The sequence below is a fragment of the Brachyistius frenatus genome, unplaced genomic scaffold (assembly GCF_029030835.1).
Source record: "Brachyistius frenatus isolate BFR_SWC_R1_liver_20210118 unplaced genomic scaffold, ASM2903083v1 Contig_274, whole genome shotgun sequence".
NCBI classification, from domain to species: domain Eukaryota; kingdom Metazoa; phylum Chordata; class Actinopteri; family Embiotocidae; genus Brachyistius; species Brachyistius frenatus.
Window position 1 is genome coordinate 185,968 of NW_027210873.1, and position 23,506 is coordinate 209,473.

At 40.1% G+C, this 23,506-nt stretch overlaps 1 protein-coding gene across 7 annotated transcripts in view; it reads right to left on the reverse strand.

Moving 5' to 3' along the window:
• Nucleotides 1-23,506, reverse strand: part of sorcs2 (sortilin-related VPS10 domain containing receptor 2) — a 329,545-nt gene that overhangs the window by 170,546 nt on the left and 135,493 nt on the right. For all 7 annotated transcript variants that reach the window (XM_069721844.1, XM_069721842.1, XM_069721841.1 and 4 more), the window contains exon 3: nucleotides 18,918-19,017. In XM_069721844.1, coding sequence (XP_069577945.1) covers nucleotides 18,918-19,017 — 100 coding nt within the window. The remainder of the gene's footprint in view (nucleotides 1-18,917; nucleotides 19,018-23,506) is intronic.

The following is a 23,506-nucleotide window of genomic DNA, read 5'->3' on the forward strand; positions in this document are numbered from 1 at the left end:
ATGTGAAGGTGGCTACCAGTGGGCTGAGTGTGAACATAATGGATGACTGGCTTCAGGCGCAGTCTGCGAGCTGTCGAGCTGTCCGGCTCAAACGCTGCCCCATGTGTTGGCCTGAATTACGGTCAACAGTTGAGGCACTCTCGCGTCTGAATGCTTCAGAAGTGTTTTTTTTTTTCAAGTTCAAGCTTTCATTTCATTTCAACTCTGCACTTTGGACGAACTGAACAAATTCTGACGTACAAGGATGAGTCACAGTTGATTGATATCTCTGCTCAGACAGGTGACTGTAAAATAGGATAAAAGACAAAACTTTGAAAAAACATTCTTTAAGTTTTTCTAAGTTGTGACTAGTTTACTAATGCTTATTCGATCATCTCCTAATTTCTTACTGATAAGCCAGAAACCTTTGATAAGTCAACATAGGGGTTGTCAGGTTCAGAATATCCCTCTGGCTACTATGTATTCTTAATAATGTCACTATAATTGTATTGTGATAAGAAACACTCATGGCTGTCTGCTATTTAATCTTTTAGTTCAGCTGAGTCAGTACTTACAAATGGTAGTCATCAATGATGGGTTCTTACAATAACACACCTCGTCTGCAACTATACATTTTGAAAAACATTAAGGTGGACAGGTCCAGTGGAAATGGAAAAACTGAACGTGAGATCAAGTTTAACAATTTAAAAAATGGATCGCAATTCCAGTTTTGACACTGGTGTGTGGTATTAATTTTGTATGGAGTTGAAAATACAAAGAAATGCCAGATTAAAAATGTTCAATATTACTGTAAATCCAAAATATGGTAGAGAAGGGTAGATTTCCTTATAAAATCACAACTTTAGCGGGACTGGGCATCTGTTCCTTGCTTTTGGTTTGCATTTGTTTCGTTTTAGTTTTCTTTGAATGGACAATACATTCTGAATGTGTGGTGTGGCTCTGCTGCTTCTGTATTGGGTTAACAAACTGTCAGTCATATCCTTTCTTTTCAGGTTAGTAAAACTGTGGACTGCCATGATGTACAATTGGAAATTACAACTAGTACCTCCCTGCAAACTACTACAGGACAGTGGGCTGTGGTGAAATTGGCTCCCTTATTTGATGTAAAAGAAAAGCATTTTCCAGTCCACTTGTTTTTCCAATAAAATTCTGCTATTGTGGTTTGCAAAACATTAAAATTACAGGATCAAAAAGATAATTTCAAGGAAACCAAAACTGTTTTCCAGAAGGTTGATGAGAACTAAATGATTCAAAACCTGCAAACCCAAAATGTATTAAAGTTTACTTGAGTATAACTGATCTCACAAAGGATCGTTGGATACTGTTAAATAATTAGCAACAAATCATTGATTGTAAACCCTTTACAAATAATTATTTATCAGGATGGGGTACCAGCAAGGGCTGTGTGTCCAAACAGGACAATAAGAAGCTATTGATCCGCTGTGGTCAGGGAGGAGGTGAGTGGGTGGTTTATTTTTTATAAAAAAAACAATATTGGCCTCATGCTTTGCCAGTCAATATACCAATTTATTCTTTTTTTTTTGCCTCAGCTTACCTTAGCACAGGACTAATGTTTTCTGTCGCAGCAGTTAGATGCTGAAAAGATGCCTGGTTCTGTATAAAAGACCAGACTTATTTTATTTTTCTCTTTTTTTTATGCCATCGTCATGTTGACCGCTTCATTCTATTACGACAGGTGTGTGTTCACAGTCAAGCAACTTCAAATCAACGCCATCTAAAGGTCAACCTACAGGTAACCGAGGACACATACTCAAACACACAGACACACACACAAACACAGATCAACCTCACTAAAATCTCATTGACATTTTTGTCTGTGTATGTTTGAATTTATGATGTTTGTGTGTGTGTGTGTGTGTGTGTGTGTGTGTGTGTGTGTGTGTGTGTGTGTAACCATTTGCATGTCTGGTCCCAATTATATCTAGTTTTGCTGAGTCGTTTTGTGGACAGATTATTCCAAGCGCATCACTCTTAAACACACACACACACACACACACACACACACACAATGCAATAAAATAATAAGCACTCGTTTCCCCCCATGGCACAGAGAGCTGGGAGTTAACGAGGGGCATGTGGAGAGATGACGCACACACAAACAGAAAAAAAGAAGAGATGTAGAAATTACTAAATTGGGAGTCAAAAGAAAGGAAGAGGGAGACAGAGGGAGCACTGAAAAGAAGTGGAGGAGGAAAGAAGGGAAAGAATTCCATCTGCAGTATTAATGCAAATTTGCCTCCATACACTCATCCATGATGGACCACACTGCAGCTCTCTCTGAATACCCTATCTGTGTGGTTAGATGGTGCAGTCCAAGTGACCAAAATTAACTGATGAATTATTACATCCAAACTGTCATGGTGGGTACGTACCCTAACCATCTTGTAGATTTTTTTTCATTTACAGAGCCACAGTTATTTTCTTCTCATCCACTTCCACCATGTTGCACTTTCCCCAGTACTAAAACACGAGAACTAGTGTTTATGTTTGTCCTACAGCTGCTGTGGTTTTGCATTTGTTTTCCCAAATCAAAAGGGAAAAATCTAGCTGGTTCTAATGTTGCAGATGTGGATTTTGCCGAAGAGACGGCAGCAAATAGTTGGCCAGGCTGTCTGCTTCAGGCTTTGGGGGGGGGAGACAGTCAGTCCTGTCTGGTGTACACACACACACACACACACACACACACACACACACACACACACACACACACACACACACACACACGTCATCTCAGCCAGGCAAGATAAGAGTCTTGATGTTCAGCATGTGTGTGTTTGAGAGAAAAGACCCTCTGTTTTAGCCACGTCTGACTGATGGTAAACTGTCTTTCTATTAAGAGGGAATTCTTTATCAGGTTTCCATAATGTCTTATGTTGTCTGAGCCTGTTATGACATACTTTCTACTTTATTTTAAAATAAAATAAGATGTGTGTGGCACTTTATAAGGAAGTCTAGCAGGTTTTCAAGCAGCCATCACCCATTTGCCTGAAAACATCTTGACAGCTCGCTTGGCAACTGACTGACTAGTCATGTTTTGTGCTGTCAGTGTAACATTTTCATCTAATGTTGCTTTGATACTCGCTGTGAAACCAATTGGGACAGATGAGAGTGAAATTTGACTTTGAACCTTTTTATCCACTACGTGTCTGGTAGGTCTGTTCTAGTGAAAAGAAAAAGAAAAAAACTCAGGAATAAAGGTGTGTTATTTCAGGTGAAGGAGCTATGAAAGGCCATTAAATGATTTATTGCAAGTCGAGTGGAAACAAAATTTGACATTTACCTAAAGTTTATAGAAAAGCCTGCTTAAATAGCCGGATCTCAAAAATTTGCTAATCTGGGAAGAAATTTGCTAAATTGGCACAGGAAGTGTGGTGATGTAACAAAGTAATGTAACTACTTACATTTTTGACCACACAAATACTGCACTTAAATTACCATTAGCAAAACTTTCAAATTGACAGCAAAAGTCGATATCCCATGAGGAAAAACAAAATATATATAGATATATATATATAGATATATATATATATATATATATATATATAGATATATATATGTGTGTGTGTGTTTTGCTAATCAAAAGTCGATAGATTTCAAAATGCAACAACAAATTTCTGAGCAAAAATGCCTTTTCACTTTTCACTTCTTTAAGAGGAATCGAAGGATTGCCACTCCCTGTCTGACAGTTTATATAAATGACACATGAAACTAGATGTAATCCCACATGTTTAGCTCTGACAGTGAGTTCTCCTCTGCCTGCTCTGTAGCCTATCTATGCCGAGGAGCCATATCTTATTCCTGACCTGCCTTGGGTGTCATAGCAAGTACAGCCTGGCAAATTTATCAATTTATATTCAGTGCCGCTTGCAGTCAAAAGAAGAGGAGTCCCGAAGAAAAAGATCAATTTTCCAGTTTTAGACCTTGCCTTTCATCACATCTTTCTACCCCCCTCTCCCTCTCCCTTTCACCAAGGGTTTCTTTTCTCCCTTTCTCTTGTCATGGAATTGGGGGAAGATAAGTGAAAAATTGAGAAAAAGAAGCTAGAAGGCGGCAAAAGGGTGCAGAGGAGAGAGATTTTGAATGAGGGAGTTGGCTTGAGCGTGGACTTGTGTGAGAGAGAAACATAATAAACAGCGGTTTTAATGTGCATGAGAAGATATTCTGTAACAATATCCGTGTTATATATTCCTAATACTCTCTACATTAAGATGAATCGCAAATGTTTCATGTGAATTCATCGGCTCTTTGCTGCTTTTCGTATTAGATATGCTACGAAATCATTACCCCTTCAGCAAGCATATGAAAACAAAAGTTGCTGTAAATGCATACTGTATGAGATGAAGAGTCCTTCACATGTGGAAGAGTGCTACAGAGAATTCTGAATTTATGAACAGAAAAAAGGTAGAAACATTGAAACATTGCAGTCTGCGGTCTACACTGCTTGCTTTTACACTCATAGCAGAAATACAAAAATCTCACGCATTATTAAGACGTGGCCTTCTCAGTACCATATTCCTATGACAGCATGAAGATTGTTTCCTAAACTAGCAAGTATTAATTGGATGATCTATCCCTAGGAACTCAGTGCACCAGTTATAATATGAGGTGGAGACAGACAGACACTGATGCATTATATTAACTGGAAACATCATGTTCAGACATTTCTAAGTAGCTGGTCAGACCAAACTAACTTGCAGGGGTCAAAAGACAAAAAAAAAAAAAAAAAAAGTTAATTTTGGTTTCACACAGCACCCTAAAGAAAGAAAGACCTATGTCCCTGTACTTGTCATTCATTGGTTTGTTGACGTGTGTGACTGATGTTGGCGTGTTGTTAATTCAGCTGGTAGCCTTTTCAGCTTGAATGGAGAAAAATGTATAAACAAACTCATCTCGTTGTCCATAGATTATAGTTGTTTTTTCTTATTAGATTTAAGGAAAGTTCATGGTTTGGGTTTAGATAAGGGAAACACTGGTCTGAACCAAGCAGCTGCTTTGTTAAGGTTCGGGGGACCCTTGTTGTCATTATTACAATAATAACCACCTGCTTGGGTTTAAGGAAGTATGTATCATCCTTAACTTTTCACCACATAACTGCAACATTAATGGTTTTATTCCTTTGCTTCATGTCACCTGCCTTTCTCTCCAGTGTTTCCAGTCCACGGTTATGTTGTCCCATCCATATACACCCAACTTCCTCCTGTCATTGTCTCATAATTCCTCCGGCTTCTCAAGGACTTTGTCACTTGAACTTAAACAGATGTCACTTTGGGGCATTTGATCAAATGACTGATGCTCTTGATTTTCTTGCGAGGACAGTCTCATACAGTGAAGCAGAAGGCAAGGTTGAGGTGTGAGGACTGACTTGATGGATAGAGGTGCACTATAACTTAAAGAGGCAGGATTGTGTGTCTTATTCCTTACCCGAGCAACTGGATTTTTTTTTCTTTCTTTTTTGTTGTTCTTTTACAACCATATCTTGACTCTTTGAACCTTAACCCTATATGGACCATTTGTTCATCAATAATTTGAAAAATGTTGGCACAGTTAATATTAGCTGTTTTCAGAGAAAACCAAGGATTATAGAAAGCATTGCTTTATGGGTTACCAGTAGCTACTGCAGAGGTAAAAACACTGAGGTAGAGTCCTGCCAGTTGGCTCTTAACCTGCTATTCACTATAAGCCATCTTTTACCGATGTGACTTGATGAAAATTGATGGATTGCTTCGGAACGAATAGTTTTACTTTATCAGTAAGTGTACTGTAAATATCCACTAAGACCTCTCTTACAAGTATTGCAATCATAATGATTCAAAATCAAGTGAGAAGCTTAGTTTTTAGTTCAATAACACCAATCCACTAAACATTTAATTCTGTGTGACATTCATGGACAGAGCTGCACTTACTGTGCAGCTTTTCTAGAATATCCACCGAACTTCAAAGTTTTAAACTGAAATTTACAATGTATTACATTATATTTTTAGCCTATACATCAAGTGTATACTCAGAGTGCAATATAGCTATTGCATTATTTATACATGATCTTTGTTCTATTCTTATGTGCTTTTGGGATTTATCGAACATTCTTGGGGGGGGAGGATCCAAAACCCCCACACCCAACGCTCCACACCACACAGCACTAGATGCCATCTGAGGTTTTGTAGACATGTCCAATATCACTGTTCTGCCTCATAATAGATTTGTTGGGTTTCAACTGGTTCTGAATAGACCTTGTCATTGTAGGAAGAGCACAGGTATATAATGATGGCTTACAGGGACAATCAACGGAACCGAGTCCCCGTTAATATGCTTATGCGTTACCTACTGGAACATTCAAAATGTCTGTTGTGAAAGATGTGTTTTTTCTTTTTTTTGTATCATCATGAGGAAGATGTAACATCTGTTGTTCCCCCAAATCCCTTCCTTGCATGAAGCTTGCTTGCACTTTAAGTTTCAGCCAAACACACCACAGTCTTTTTAAAGTCTGAACAGAAGTGTAAGCTGGACAAAATGAATCCAGTGTGACAGGCATTACATTCGGGGGCAAAACAAATGGAAAACGTTTATCGTCATGTTCAGCATGTAGATGGATAAAACTTTAGATATGAGGTCAAAATATGGTTCAGCGGCTTGACACCAAAAATTGTCATTCCTGCTCTGAAACAAAAAAATATCCCATCACAAATGTGACTAATGTAGTTACCAAATAATGTATATGCCTCGGGACAAGGGATTAAAATGATCTGCCGTTGTACTTCAGCTCTCGACACTTACAGTTTCCTTTGAAGTTTATGGATTTATTCTACATGTTCTGTACGAAGTTTAGTTGGAACTGAACTGCACATAATAATTCTCTATAAATGCTGAGACACACTACACACACACACAGTTTTACAGCAGAGACACATTTTTCTTGGTGACACAAGTCAGTATTTCTGCAACTGTTATATTGTTTACTTCTTTATCACTATCCTACTGTCTTCTTCCACAGTAAAACCAGCATTTACATCAGCAACACACATACACACACATCAGCAGAGCAACCGCACCTGCCCCTCCTTCCCCTCCAGCATAAGTCAACCATCTCTACCCCTTTCGCCCCTCATTTGTCTATATGCTCTCATTCTTAACACACACACACACACACACACACACACACACACACACACACACACACACACACACACACACACACACACACACACACACACACGAGCCTGCTCATTGCTCATGGTCAATCAATCTCCAGCGTCTGGCTGTTGCTCCGTCATCTGCTGTTAGCGAGGAAGACGAGGGGTAAGACGGAAGAATGAAACGGAGGGTTCGAGAAAAGAAAAAAGGAAGGAGAAAATGGGAGGAGGGCAATTGCAATATAAATAGCACCTATTGAAGTGTTAATATTTATAGTGGAGTCAGTGCAGGGTAGAAGTCACTATAGGAGAACGAAGGCAGAAGATGAAATGACTCGGGAGGAAGAGAGAGGTAGCGATGCTGAGAAGAAGAGGGAAGACATACAAAATAATTATTATCATGATAATATAGAGGTGGAAATAGAAAGATGATGAAGTCTATAAGAAAAGATAGTTAAAACCACACTTAAAATGTTATATATAAGGGAAGTGTTGTGTGTGTATATATAAAAAAAACAAAAAAACATTTAAAAACAATAGTTTGAAAAAATATATTGACGTGTGAATTAATAGCATGAAAAAACCCAACAAATAACACCCTCAGTGTGTTAAAGGCCTTAAGAATGCTGGAAGGTTCTTCCAAGTAGACAAGGGCTGTGTTCAAAATGACATAATTCCCTTAGCGCATTATCAAATAGTGTTCTTACATGTCAGGATTCCTACATGTGTAGGAATTTCGACAGGGAAGTGTTGTCTCAAATCACACACTGTCGTTGCACTTACAGGAAATAACAGTAACATTTAAATGCATCACCCATCAACATATCTGCAGACTTTAATTATTTTATGGAGAAATGATTGTGTTTTTCTGTCCTTTGTTTCACACCCTCAATAAACATACTGGTGGCTTCTGTCCAACAGCAGTATGGTGTTACTAGTGAAAAATGAAGTTTTGTGTGGTGTTCAGCAACACCTCCAGCTTCCTTTGTCTCCTTAATTAAAAAAATTATTTAGGTTAGTGGTCCCTCCCTTTCTACTACGTAACCAAGATGGTGAATGTTGAGGATGAAACCTTTGGACGGTTTTGAGTGCATAAGTGCTAAGTACGCCTTTTGGAACACAGTCATAGACTTGTGGTGCATAAACAGAGGGAGATGATGAGCTGAGTGGAAGCAGGTGAGTGGGTAGGTGGGGAAGGGTCAGGTGATTTCTGATCGGAACGAGGAGGAGAAGGAGTGATTAGGTCTGTAATGACAAAAGCGTTAGAAAACATGGAAGGTGGACAACAGAAAAAGTACTGAATATGATTTAATGACAAGATGAATAGAAGAAGAAGGACAAAGAGTTAGTTGGCAGGAGTGTGAAAGAAAGGAACTACCTTTTGATAATCGATGAATGGAGGGATAGTTTAATCCAAAGTTTTACACTTTTCCTGTGCTTTGAGTTCAGTCTTGTTATCCGTATTTTTCTTTGGATTTAAGTGACATAAACCATCTCAGTACAGTTTTACATATCTCTTGAGGTCTTCTCTGAAGCTCTACCAAGAACAGACTGTTTTGTGTCTTACTTTAAGCCATATTAATGTCATTGACGTCTCTTCCAATTGGCCTACTCTTTTCTAAGTGATGCACACACAGAGCATTCAGATGGTTTCTTTGATCTTGTAGCTGTCTAGCTCCATGGCAGAACTACCGCTCTGGGTTTCCTTTCACATAAAAGGCTGGTCAGTGGTGGACATATCACATGAGCTTGAGTTTGTGATATGATGGAAATCTGAATTTATACAATATAGGACCTTTAAAGAAAAAGATGGACAAAGGAATAAGTAGGTGGATACTGGGTGGGATAAGAGACAATCAAAAATGTGCTGTCCCTTGTGAACGTATGATTTGTGCAGTGCCACGTTGTAGGCAGTCTTACATGCTAGGTTTGAGCGTTTTGTGTAAAGCACTACAATTTACCAATCTAGTATTATTGGTGGATCTATAAATGGGCTCTGGGTGACAATTCCCTAAACGTATACCTACGGGGAGACGTCAGAAACTGAATTGCATGGAACTACACTTGGCTCACTTTAATCAGGAGAGGACATTATAAAGGGATTAGCGGCAGTCATATGTATTTTTAGACTCTACGTTTAAACAACTAGGCCAGTTAAAGTGCCATGTCAAAGCTGATATGTCTTCCCTTTGGCAGTGGCTGCCTCTGCATGGGATACAAATGATCTTTCATGACAAATTAATTCATAAATGCATGATGCATTGTGTCACGTATAAAGAGGAAAAAAAACAGATTTCAGACTCTCCTCCTCCGCTCTGTCTTCTCCCTCCATCACTCTCTAATGCCTTCTCTGTTCTTATATTCTCTTCGGTCTACTTCAACTGCATTGAAATATTAACCAAGCCCCATTAAACTCTAGAGTGCAGCAAACACATACAGCTTTAAAATTCAGAGACAAGCACAGGGCAGCATTTACATGCCTGCAAAAGCTGCACGACAGATCGTTGAGAGCCCGGACTCCCTCCAGGGTTAGCCAGCAGATAGCAGTGAGTCAATGGATCTGGCTCGCTGCCTATTGATTGGAATTGGTGGATCGAGGTCAGGTCAATCCATTTAGGCTCGACTTGTGAAGGGCTGAGAGCGGCGGCGGTGAACCCCTTTGGGCCTCCGCCGTGACACAGGCGGACAAACACAAGGGCCCAGCTGGACGCAGCATATGGGTCAATAGCTGCGATCAATGCTAGGTTAAAGATGATCACAGCTAATGTTATGCTATAATCGGAATAGACTGTGGCAATATGATTTATCATGCTCTGCAGGGACCTGTAGCAGGAACACTGTGCATGGATTATGACAAGAACAGAGTGCCAAGCAGTGCAACAGTACGAGATGTTTAACAAAGTGAAGGTCAGTGTAGAGACAGCAGCCGAGCTGGATTAACCTACTGGCTCTTAAACATATGCTGAATGTTTAACATATTTTAGAAATTCGGTAGCAATGAAATGTCATTTCTACTTGACCTGAAGGTCTGTTACTTCTTCTACTTGCTTCTGCTGAATGCCTCTTCGTAGCTTCAAAGTCACAGCCACTGGAGCACATTGCACATATTTTAAACAATGCTTGTGATCCCACCTGCTCTCTACAGTGTCTCTCCTCACTGCTTCACTAAAAATAGGAGTGTAGAAGCTGTGTCAAGCTGCACAGAGCAGATCAGCCTTGTAGGAAGTCAGATAGAGAAATGACATATAGAATCCGGTCAATAAAATGCCCTGTGCAGACTCCCAATTGTATATGAGAGCAATACATTAACATCTACCCAGCTGTTCTTTCAAGCAGGAGATGAAATGCGTGCAATTAACAATGTGCCATACTTTCCTGCACTGAAAGCACAAACATCAAGGAAAAATCAGTAAGTCAACAAAAGCAGACAGAGAAAACACTTCACTCGGTGAGGAAGGACGTACCCGGTCGAATCCTCTGGTCAGCAAGCAAGAGTCAACCACTGTCTGTTGTGTGTTTTTTTTGTTCCCTGAGATGCATATAGATTACTGATAAAACATATACTGATAAGCTGGAAAGGAGACAGAGAGCATCTAGTGTATCATGACAAATATTCTGGTGCCTCACAGGCAGCAGGTCTGTATCACACTGTCTGATATCTAGTTTTACTAAAACAACAACAAATTAAATGAAAAACAAAACAACCTACAGCAAATGTGGCCTTTGTGCATTCCTACTTTTGAGTAAAATCCAATGCTGTGACTCGTGATGATCTAAACTATTCTTTCTCTTTCAAAATCAGTTGCTTCCTGCCTCTGACTGAGCCTCAGACCCGGGCACCTGTCTTTCCCCAGGCTTCAAATGAAGCATGTGGACTCAGAAATTGAACACTGCTTCCCTATGACGGTGTGGGTGGACCAAGCGTTTGAGTGGAATCCAAAGTCGATAACCCTCCAGCAAGTATTAGCGCTAGCTTCTGTGGGCTAACCTTGCCTCTGACTGTCCTCGGTTCACATTTGCACCATGTACTTCTGTTTGCTTATCAGCATGCGTGCAGGTCTCAGATCAGTGTCTGGGCAGAGGATAAAGGAAACACCACTTCTCTATGGTACAGATGACATGGCTACAGGGATAGAATGAAGATGGGAGCGGAAACAACCGGGAAACGGCTGGTTCTCATGTGGCTATGCTGTGGTTTGCCCGGCGTAGTTTTCTGCTCTGGAACATATGCTTTTCTGTGTAAAGGGTCACTTTCCATGTCTTGTATTTTTGTTTCAAGAGTGAGCAAAACCTATAATTTTTGCAGATGCCCCACAGCTCAAATCTCCTCGACAGCGACATTAGTATGGGAGCCATATACACAAGAGACACGCTTAACTTTCTATTTCAAAGTCTCTTCACACAGCCAGTTTCTCAAAAAGAGGATGGACAAACACTTGGTTAAAGTTCAAGGCTGAGAGTAAAGTGCACCATCAAAGTGTGTCTGTAAACCTACTGAATTATTGACAATTAATCGCAGAAAGGAGGTTACATCATGCTTGTCTTATCTTAAGTGTCAGCAGCTCTGAAATGGTCCTGGAATAGGGAGAGTAGCATGAATGGAAAAGGGCTTCAAAATGGAAGAAGACTGGTTTGGAAAAATGATGACATATCACGCTAAATAAATTGCACAACACAAACTGGCACCATTTTCCACGGTCAGTATTCAGCTTCATTGAAATGCAGCCTCAAATACACTGACAAGCTATCAACGGCAGGCCAGTATTGATTGGATTCTGAAGTTACAGCACAAATGTATTTCCCCTTTTTTACCCCTACCATAGAGACCAACTAATATGTCAGCTGGGAGATTATATCAACCAAAATTGGCCCAACACAGATATGTCTGTACTGGCCGATATGTGCCAATACAAAAGCTTTTTTACAGAACAGGTCACAGTAAAAGATGCTTAGGGCAAATTAGGAATTGTTCATTTTTATATAATGTTATTGTTAATTATCATATTCCCAGTAAAGTTTGCACTGATAACATTGTGGGAAATATTCTGCCTCCATTAGCCTACATATCTTTGTCAGAAACATTTGAGTGATCACAAAATAAAGTGTTTACATCTACACTGCACATACAGTATAAAGAGAGAAAGAATCTTAGCCAATAAATCAACATCTATTTTTTAATGAATCTAATATTAGTATTGGCATCTGCCCCAAAATTCCAGTATGGGCTGAGCTGAAGTGCACAGTGCACTTGCACAAGTAGGCTACTGTAATGACAAAAGTTACAAGTTTTGAAAGTTTGCTTTAAAAGGAATTTAAATTTTAAATATGAGATATTAATGTGCGTGGAAATGAGTTAAAAGTTCTTGTGAGGATTTTGTGTGGATGCGATCCACCAGAAAAGCTAAAGCCCCTGAACTCGCACCTCAGCTTATTTATCCACATTTCATACGTCAGGTCATTTTCCATTAGCAGAGTTTTTTTTCCATTGATTGTACCTTCATTTTGTTCAAATATTACTTTAAAGGCCTTCCCATATTTCATGACACTGGACAACAAAGGCAAATTTGCCTCAGAGAAAATGATCCAGTTACCAATATGTTGTTGTTTTTGTTCACTTATGGAAAGCCGAGGACACAGTTGACAGCCAGAAACATTGTATAGAGACAAGAAGACAGCTATTCCTCCGTCAGTCACAGGAAAGGATGGGCTCGGCTATCTGAAATTACAAAAATTGTTCTTCATCCCTGGGATATCATATGATCATGAGTCCTCATCTGAATATCTTGCCTTTCTCTTTGAAGCTCTTTGAACTGCCAATCATTGAAGTGCTGACAGTACATTTCCAGTATCATTCAGTCTTTTACTCCTTTCCTCCATTGTTCGTCTTTTTCAAACCTTTTTTTTACTTATGTCTGTGTTTATCCATCTCACTGTCTTTTCCTTCTCACTTTGTTATTTGTGGGGCTTTGTTCTTTTCTGGCTTTCTTCTTTTCCATCTCAGTAGGTGACTAAAGGCATTTTCAGAACTACTGTCATATATATTTTTTTTCCCCAGTCCAAGCAGTTGTTGGGTTGTAGCATTTATCGATTGTTTCAGTTATATTTCAAACAGCAAATGTAGGTTATCAGTGAATGCAGTATTACGTTAACTCTTGATAAACTATTTATAACAGGGTGTTTAAACTACGATGTACAAGGCTTTGGAGATACACCAAGAAAAATTTGGTAAAGATTTGGAGATTTTTAACCAGTCTTACTGGTTATAAAATATTCAAGGGTGAGCGCTCTATACCAACCACCTCAGATTTAATGTCTTGTCTCGACCCACTTATCTATACATTACGGTTTCCTGTCTGTCCTGTGATGGACGAATGAAGCTAATAAAACTACGTCTAGAGCTGTAAAAGTAAATGAGTGAACAGACTTCATTGATCATTCTGCATCTTATTCTTAATCTTCTATGCTGATTTTAGCTATTTTCCCAAAACTTCAAAGACTGATGAAGGATTTGTAGTATTTGCATGAGGGCACTACAAGCGCCAGTTAAAGTGATGGACCATGCCTTAAGCTAGCGCTTTAGATCCTTATCTCTACTTTTGACCCCCTCAGCTGTATAAAGACATGTTTAAGCTCTCCCATCCTCCACACAGATTCTATCACCTGTGGTTGATTTATCCCTCTGACTGCAGCAATATTTTTCTGGTTCAGTCAGTACTATGCTCACTTATTAAATATCATGATATTTCACTTTTTAAAGTTACAAACCTTCTAAGTTAGGTTGTGGATCCCACTGGTGTGCAAGTGGTGTACTATAACAAAAATCAGGCGAGGTATTAGGTATCGTTTTGTGGCTGATTGTGATGTAGAGCTACATCATATAAAGTGGCAAAATGTAATATTAATGTTCCAGTATCAAATGAAACTAATAGCTAAAACGTGGTTGGGATTAATAAATAAGAACATGGTTTGGGTTCGGCGAAAGAGCATGGTTGGGGTTAGGGAAGAATAAAAACATGGTCGGGGATAGGAAACAAAAAAACAACATAACAAAAGCATTATCACCTCCTGGATTAAAACCTCATCACCCCGCAAGACAGTCTGTGGCTAATGCTACCATGCCACCCTTCCCTCTTCCTAATACTGGCAAAAACTTCTGTTTTATTGCCTCTGTTGCGAGAAATTGGTCACATGATCCTGCGTCACATGACATTTATTCAGTTACACGTTTTGAAAGCATGAAATTTACATGTCTAGACAGTCCAAAGCGTGGCTATTTCACATTTTGCTGTAGTGGATCGGCGTGTCTATTTCATGATTGCTGTGATACTGGGTTGGAACAGTATATGCTTTGCTGTTCGTCATACAACTGTATTTGAATCCACTACTACTAGTCCCTGAGGAGATGCCATGTTGACTAGAAGCTCAAGACATAATTGTGAACAATGGCTAAGCATGTGGTCTGTCTCCGATGCCCTCTGAGTTTGATGGGATTCCTCCAGGTGATGCCCTGCTTCTTAGAGATTTGCTGAGGTGGTGATGTTATGACAGTTTTATAATCCACAGATGTTCAGAAGCTGCTACAAAATGGGCATTTTCTGAGTGTATGCCTTTAAAAACATGCTCAGTCATCTGGAGGCATCGTATCTCAGCAGGGATCTGATTTGACTAAGCCGTTAATGGACCAAGAAATCAGCTTCAGAATACACTGGAGTCCACTGGATTGTTTTAATTTGTTCGACAACTTGGATGCATGGGCTGATATAACAAACATTTTTCTGTACTTGAGTCGTGTTCATCCTTTGCAAAATGATAACAGATGTTTTTCTACATAGAAATAAAAGTCAGTAGATACAATGATGCAGAATCATCACAGAAACATCCATCTAATTATATGTGTTGACAAGAGGTTAAAATTAAAGACCCCTTTGAGTCAATTTGTTCAGTTCGATTCAAAGATTTGTTGTGGCTGTCTACTTTGTTCTTTAATTGATCAAAGGCGAGAGGCACAGTTTGACATTTGACTTCTTCTTCAGCTGCAGACTATACATTTTTTGGTCCATTTTCTGCATGCATTTTTGTGTCAACCAGCATGAACTGGAACTAACACAGTAACGTAAGATGTCGGTGCATGGTTTGCCAATAGACCACAGGATGTAGGGACAATATAAAACAGCTTGAACACAGAGTCCAGGGAATATGTATACCAGCAAGCAAATGCCCAATGTCCATAACAGCCTGAAGATACAGTACTAAATGTAACGGTCTTCATAAGTCTGGTACTGGTTCGCTTTGCTGCATTAAATACAAAGAATGAGCACTTAGACAGACTTATTTCATCTCGATTCTTCTTGTGGGTCTTTCTGTCAGCCATTAACCAGATATGAACATTCTTAGTTGTCTGATGTACATCCACAAACCTGTGTGATGAGCTCAGGTACTCTTCATCAACACCTGCCTGTTCCCAATGTAGATTGGGATATTTATATTAGAATACATTTTAAAGTGGATGATATCTAACATAAATGTGTGTAAATAATGTCTCAATTATTATTTTTTATAATACATATATAAATTCCAGTCTGGTATCACCAGACCTCAGTTTCATTATGAAACGATGAGAGCAGCCAACCATATATTGTGTCGGCACTGAAATTCCACCGTCATTGGTAGAACTACTAAACATGTTTGCACTTAACCATCCCCACTGGTCAGATTGGTCCATCCTTCAAAGTGGCTGAGCAAACCTTAATGCGAACACGGTTTCCAGACTATAATCGCAGTGAAGACTGAAGCTGTGAACAATAGTCTGGCAGAATCAGGCTACAGAAATCCCGGCGCTGTGACAATATCACAGTATTAGTTAAAAAAAATAAAAATAAATAAATAAAAAATAAATAAATAAAATTTAAAAAAAAATTCGTCAGTATGTTTGGTCTTGTATGTTTGCCCACTGGTACTAAGGTACTATGGTATTAAGGTACTCAATTCCTACTTGGAGTAGCAGAGCCACTTACAATGACTAGAATGGCAGTGGCAAAAGGCACCAATAATGGAGCCTGAATGCAACGCAGAAAGATCTGGTGGAAATATATATTTTTTCTCTCCATATATTTTTTAATGCCCTCAAAGTTGGGAATTATTGCTGGACCTCAAAACTGCACTGGGGATAGCATTTCCTGTCACCACTGAGGAGGTGTTCAATGTTAAAATTCAGTTAGGAACATGGATGATTCAGGATAGATTCATTGAAGATTTGTTGGTTTCACCAAACTAGCAGGATAGAAATAGTGTAAATTTCTCAGAGAGGTGATGACACAGTATAAGAAAGGACGCCTGCCTTTATCTCTGTGATGGCTGGCAAAGATCCAACAGATGAGTAGCACTCGAAAGGAAGCTTTTGGTTTTGAAATCGCGATTAGCATACACCGTACTTGAACCTACATTTAGATCGCACACTAAGCACTCAACGACAAGAAAATGGACTTGTGCAAACACTCACCCAGCTGACAGCCCTCTGGAGACGACTGTTACAGAAAATTGCTCAGGGAGCGTGTGCTGAGTCTCTAGTCTCAAAGTTTATTTACGACTCTATTGGTGTTGAAAGGTGTCGAGGGTCCTCGGGAGCCCTCTCCTGCAAAGGATCTCGAGCGCATCCTTAATGGAGTTCTCAATGAAACGAAGAGAAAGAAAGAGAGGGTGACATTGTCTCTGTCAGACAACTCACCTCTTTCTCTAATTGCCCCCAAGTCCTATTGATTACCTGAGGGCCCTCACACCTTTACCATGTGATCCCTTCACACTGTGTGTAATCCCCGCACAGAGTTTAGAGACCCCTTGTCTGCTGTTTTCTGATGTGATTAGCACTATTGATCGAAGTGCGCTGTGTGTGTTTGTTTGTGTGCACCTTACAAATGTGATGGCTCATAATTTGGATGCTGAAAAGAAGGAAGTAAAGACATGGCTGCATAATGACATTTAGTCTGAGCGATCAAAGTCCACATACAACCTGCAGACAACGAGTGTCTATCCTCTGCCTTACACACATGTTCTCTTTCAGCACATATAGACCTACACACATGGATTCCAGCACGGAGCACTGAACCCGAGCCTCCATCGCTTCCTTCCTGCCAGGTTTGGAGGTGTGTTTAAGCAGCAGCTTGATCCCCAGCACATATTACCACACATCCTACTGTCACAACACACACTCTCCCCGCCAGTCATTCTCTCCCCCTCGTCTCTCTTTCTGTCCCTAGGGGAAATTAAGATGACTCCATTGCCATGCAATTAAACGCTTTCATCCTGTCTGGCCCTCCACTATTCAGTGTATATGTGTGTGTGTGTAGAAGATGAGATGGCAGACAGTCGGAGTGGGGACTGGAGCAGAAAGTGAGAAAAGTGACTACATCTAATCTCCCTCCATCTCTTCATCGATTGGGAGAGCCCTGGACCCTGGTGATAACGCCTGCCAATTAGACAGGCCGCCACAGTTGGCAGTCCAGTCATATCTCGGCTAAAGTCACCTACTGTACCTCCTGGCTCTCACTTCAGCTTATCTGCTGTGTCCTTTTTGAAATTGCCAGGAGTCATGCAGCTGCCTGCGGACCGAGTGTAATGTGGTATCATAGTTGCGATGTGACCCGAGGGCATTGTATGCGGTATACCAAGAGAGGGCATAAATGTCCAAAGATTTAAGAAAAAGGGTCATTCAAAATCTGGAAACTAACATGTAGTTGCACCACATGTGCTAACCTCTGTGTTGTCCCAAAATAATGATGTAATCCAACTTCAAAGAATGTTAAATATTTGCATTAACAGGTACTGTCATTATAATACCTAGATATGGACTCTATACATGATTATAACCTTATGTCTGTCGGTTTGTGTTATGTTTTTTTTGTATGAAATCACTCAAATGAAAATTGATGCCATTTATGTGTTGCTTTCAGCTCATTTGGTCTCACTGTCCCTGGATTGAAGCCACCCAGTGTAGGAGGCTATCCTGCATGAATCCCTGTCAGTTTATTTTTCTGCCCAATTTTGTCATTATTTACATGCCTAAGTTTAGTTTGCCAAACAGCAAGTAGTGTGTGCTATATATAGCAATGCTCAAAGGGTGAGGGAGGTCGAGGTGGTGGGTTGCATCATTTTAATTACAATGAAATGGAGACAAAGCCTTCATCGTAATCTTTCTCTGATCTCAAGAGTTTAAAGGGGCACTCTACCGATTTTAGACGTGCGGTTCAGTTTCCTGTACTGCCTTAAAAAAACGTTGCATAATGTCTTCTGAGGCTGTGGAGGAGTTTTTTTTTTATTCTAAGAAAAAACTCTAATGATGCATCAGGGATACAGACCACAAACTTTTAACAGAAAACTTGTGTTACAAACTTAGGTCAAGGAGTTTGGTACGATATGAGCCTTTATCGGCAGGAGGGAGTCTAATAAAAGATTAATCTCAGGTGCATTATGGGAGTTAAGGTCCTGGGGGCGTAACTTGGGGCTAAAAGTCAAGATATCTCAGCATCTGCTGCATACAATATAAAAAAAAATGTTTTTTTTAAATGTGTCAAATCTAAACTGAACAGCAACTTAACTGCAGTTCATCACTACGCTATAAAATAGATTTTGACCTCCAACTCAGACTTTCAAAAACACACTCAAGCAACGATTTTAAGGTTCCTCCAAAGTTGGCACTTCTGAGGAAGCAAATCTGCAGTTCAGCGAGTTCACGGACAACACAGTGATTTCAAAAAGATCAATGCATCCTTCTACCTTTTTCTTGTTGGTTGGGCAGATGTAGAAACTCGTCACCACGATGGTTGTCCCTGGCATCAGGTTGAGTTTGGTGTAGGTCGTGCCGTAGTCAGTAGACCTAAAGAAAACAAGAGCAAATAGCATTTAGTCATAAAACTTTTAAGAGCATTTTTGTGGTAATTTGTCTTTTGCAATGGTCTCATCAGTTGCACCATATCAATAGCAAAATGCATAATAGTAAGCCTAGTTTGGGGAATTGGATCTAAAAAAAAAAAAGCCTTCTTTTCTTGGTTGTATTTCACCAAACTCATCTTATACTGTATTTTATACAACTGCAGCTCTACGACAAACCTTAGTGTTGACAGAAGGAGATTAAATCTGCAAAAAGCCTGGGAAACAGCAACCTGCTTATTCTCTCAAACTGCCTTTAAGGCATTATATCCGCCCTATATTCACCATATCACCACTTTGTGGTGCACGGTCTGAACCCGGTGACAAATCAGAATTGGCTGGACAACCTGTCATTGCCTCAACAATGCAAAAACAGCCTCGGGCCAGCAATGAAGTACTGACCAATCCTCAAATCTGGCAGCTTTAAGAGGCGGTATGGAGTGCTGCGTGTGTTTGAGATTGATAGTTAGCTGCTGGATTGTTTCTCCCGTCTGGCTCAGGCACCCCGACAGAGCCGACTGAAGGTGATTGTCTGTGACAGGTTTTGAAAAACGACACAGGTTTCAGCTCGGCAAGGTTGAAGTCAGGTGACCGCTTATGGATAATTAATGTCTCAAATTCCTGTCAGAAACATACAAAGGAAAAACGAATCCAGGAAACATTCTCCCCAACCAAATAATGCAGGACGGTAGATTAAAGCAGCAAATACCGATTATAAGGGATTAAGACACTGAATTTTACTGAGGAGTAAATAAAGAATGCAAATGTAATATCTACTGTATTTGCATTCTTTGTCTCCAGTGAGCAGTTTTTGAAAGCTTTCTGGGGTTAATTTCAAAACCGATCCAAAGCACTCAGGAAAGGAGATGCTGCAGCATTTAGCCGAGGGGTTGAGGGTTCAACAGGAGGGAGCCTGGAAGGAGAGGTCTTGATGAAAGAGAATGATGAGCTAGCACGTCAGCCTGGTTAAGGATGAGAGGATTTACTCCTTTGCGCAGTGGGACACCAACCATTGACTGACACACGCACGCACACACACGCACACACACACACACACAATGAGACACATACATACCCGAAGCCCTGCCAAGCCATTCAGCAATCAGCTCTCCCAGAGTGCTCTGATACAGCTGGAGAAAATGGAGTGGCATAGCAGGGGTGAGCTATTTCTCTGCGGTGAGCCGGCAAGTGTTTTCATCTTCCTCACCGGCCTGTGTGCCGTGTTTAACCTGAGATCACTTGTAGGACATGGAAGGATCTCAGGCTGATGGCTGTGTTAGCAGCCGGAGCTCTGTGCTTATCTCGAAACTCCACTAGTGGATGGGGTAAAGGCCTGCTCGGCCCGGCGTGCAGAGGTTGTGTCATCCGGGAGGAAGTGCACAAAGTATTTCTGACTCCGAAACCACACTGAGCAGTCAGATTCATCATCAATGACTTGGAAGGATGACAGTAAACAGTTTGTAAAACAGCTTTGTAAACAATATAGAATATAATACAACGTGATATATTAAATGATCGAATGATGGTTTTGTGAATTTTAGACTGCAAAACAAATCATTTATGCTTTTACACTTTTTTCTAAGCAGCGCCTCATACGTTTGTATATTGATTTCCTTTCTTCCAGTCAGACACTTCACAGACACATAACATTATGAAAATTAACTCAAAAAGACTCAAAACTAATTTAGATCTAACTGCTATTGTGAAATTCGAACATATGAGTTGTGGCAGCAACCTTTTTACCAAATTTCAATCCTTTATTACATAAAGTCCATGTCCTCTGGGTGTGATAGCTGAAAGGTGTAATAGTGTCAATGAAAATGCTTTTTGATAGCAGTGTGGCCTGAGACACACTGCCTGTGTGGCGTGTGTGTGTGGCAGGCACGAAACGTCTTGATTTTCATTTCGATGCTCATGTTAACGGGTGAGAGCAGCCACACAGCCAGGTGTGAGATGCGCTTCACTTCACCTGTCATCTGGAGAAAAGGTAAGACATGTATTTGTCACCTGTGATACTGCGAAAATATGCATGTCTATGCAAAAATAGACCTGTGATCACGTGTACCATATAATCATAGCCGAAACCCAGTGTCGGCTCTAATTATATTATTTCATTAATTTAACAGGTGATGGGAAATGTTTTTCCAGAGTGCTCTCTCTCTCTCTATCTTTTTATGTCCTTGTCCTTGTCTATATCCTTTTATGAACAAGGTTTCCAAAACCACAATTTGTGAGCTCGAAAGCCAATCAATGGAACTAAAAAGGCTAAAAGGCTCTCTAGAGATAAAGAGAAACACTAAGTTTGTGTCAAATTCAGATGTTTGTCACAAACAATGACAAACCAGTTTGCCTTCATGCAAAGGAAAATAGGAAGAGAATACATCAAATCTGCTACTGAATACAACATTACTAAGAATGGACCAGAAGTAATCTGTTTAACGCAGTCATCCAAAACCTTCTGCCTATTACATATTTATGTTCTATATTAGCTGGACTGTAATGAGAGACCAGGGCCGGCCCTCTGCCCAGAAACATAGCCCAACATCTGGACTGTGACTATTCCTTGTGCCCTATCGGTCTACCCCCCACTACCAGCAGTGTGGTACAGTAGAGGCTCCTTCTTTACATCCATCTGGTGTTAGAGACCGAGTCTGTGGTGTAGCTTTGGTCAAATGATGGGAACAGCTAAAAAAAAAATACAATGGTAGTGATAAATTTCAAAGTGTGTAAAATATTTAGGCAAAAATGTTTAATGATATGATTAGTCCAGCTCTCCGTAGATTATACCTGCCAACAAGTCCTCCAATCTGAAGAAAGATTTTTTTTTTTTTGCCATTTGTTTCGGGTATGAGAGTCTTAAGCATACTCACACTGTCATTGTTAAGATAAAATAAGATAATCCTTTATTAGTTCCGCAGTGGGGAAATTTACATTTATTCCAGGTGCTTGTGATGTTTTTTTTTTGTGATTTTTGATTTGTTTGTACCTGTGGGTATAAAATGAAATACAGCTGAACTCCCAAAGTAACCTCTTCCCAATCATCCCTGATTCAAGCAGATGCGACTGGTCTATTCTTTCAAAAACCTTGGTGAGATGCAGCATCCATTTATCAGAGCAGCGTTGCAGCTCACCATGTGAAAAACATTTAAAAAAAAAAAGGGTAATTGCAAAATGAAAGCAGGAAGGAGGAGTCAGGGGGCAATGGAAAGATGTTGTGCCACTAATAAGGCTAATATGGAGGTTGGGTGGGGGTTGCGGTAGAAAGTCAGCAGCCCCACCACCTTATATGGAGAGAATAATGATGTTGAGTTAATAGGAGAGCTCATTTTGTGCTGTCTGCCATCAAGACCTTTGGATTAATAGACTGGTTGGGAGCTATTGCAGATTAATGAGGAATAATTACTTTAAAACAGAGTAAGGAGGAGATGAGGGGAGATATGGAGGAGCATTTGGAGAAGGAGGAGGGGGGGGAGCTGGATGAGAAAGTGACTAAAATTCAATCTATTGCACTCACTGCAGCCCTCGGTGACAAAATTACACGTTAGCAGAAAAGTAGGACATCGGGGCACGCACACAGACACACCATTACAATTGATATTACCCTTCGTTTTGTATTTGATTTGAATAAATCAGTGCTATTCAATTGTGGAAAATAGCACCCAGAATTTCCCTCCAAACATGACAATCATGACATGGTGGAAGAAACATTCAATTCTGATACACAAAGGTTTAAACAAGTCGCCAGACACAAGCCATTTTGTTGAAGCCAATCAGCTGAAATAATAACAGTGGAAGGACATAAACCATTCTAACACAGAGGTATAAAAGAAGAGTGGAACAACAAGAGACGCAAAAGAGCAGAGGAAGGTAGGCATGGAAGTATCTGTGAGAATGGATGTGACAGAGACCGACACTGTGGGTGAAATTGTATTTTCCTTGATGCGCTTCAGAAAACAGAGAAATGTGGAAGCACTTTAGGGTGGCGACAGGTGCTGATTCAGATTTAATGTCCTAATATGTCAAGGTTGCTCCCAGTGGCTGACGTCTTCGGGAAGAAAAATTGAGATTGTCAAGCAAATGTGTGATGAGACAGAAAACCCAAAAATACAGAGAGAGGAAGGAGGATGGATATAAAGAGACAGATTTATGATAAATCTAAAGATTTTCAACGTGTTAGCTGGTGAAGTCTATATTGAGACGTGACAGACTGAAACGTATCCTTCAAGGCAGATCTCCCCTCAGTGTGCATACATGTGAAGAGATATCTGCTGTCAAGAACTAAGCTAATAAATTGGTTCAAACGAAGCTAACACTAGAGCAGAGGGTTGGCGTGTTAAAGACGAGCTAGTGAAATATATACAGTAGCTGGATGTGTCTTGACATGCTGGTCAAAGTCTGATTTCTGCTGGAAGCCAAACGCTGTCAGTCTGAATCAG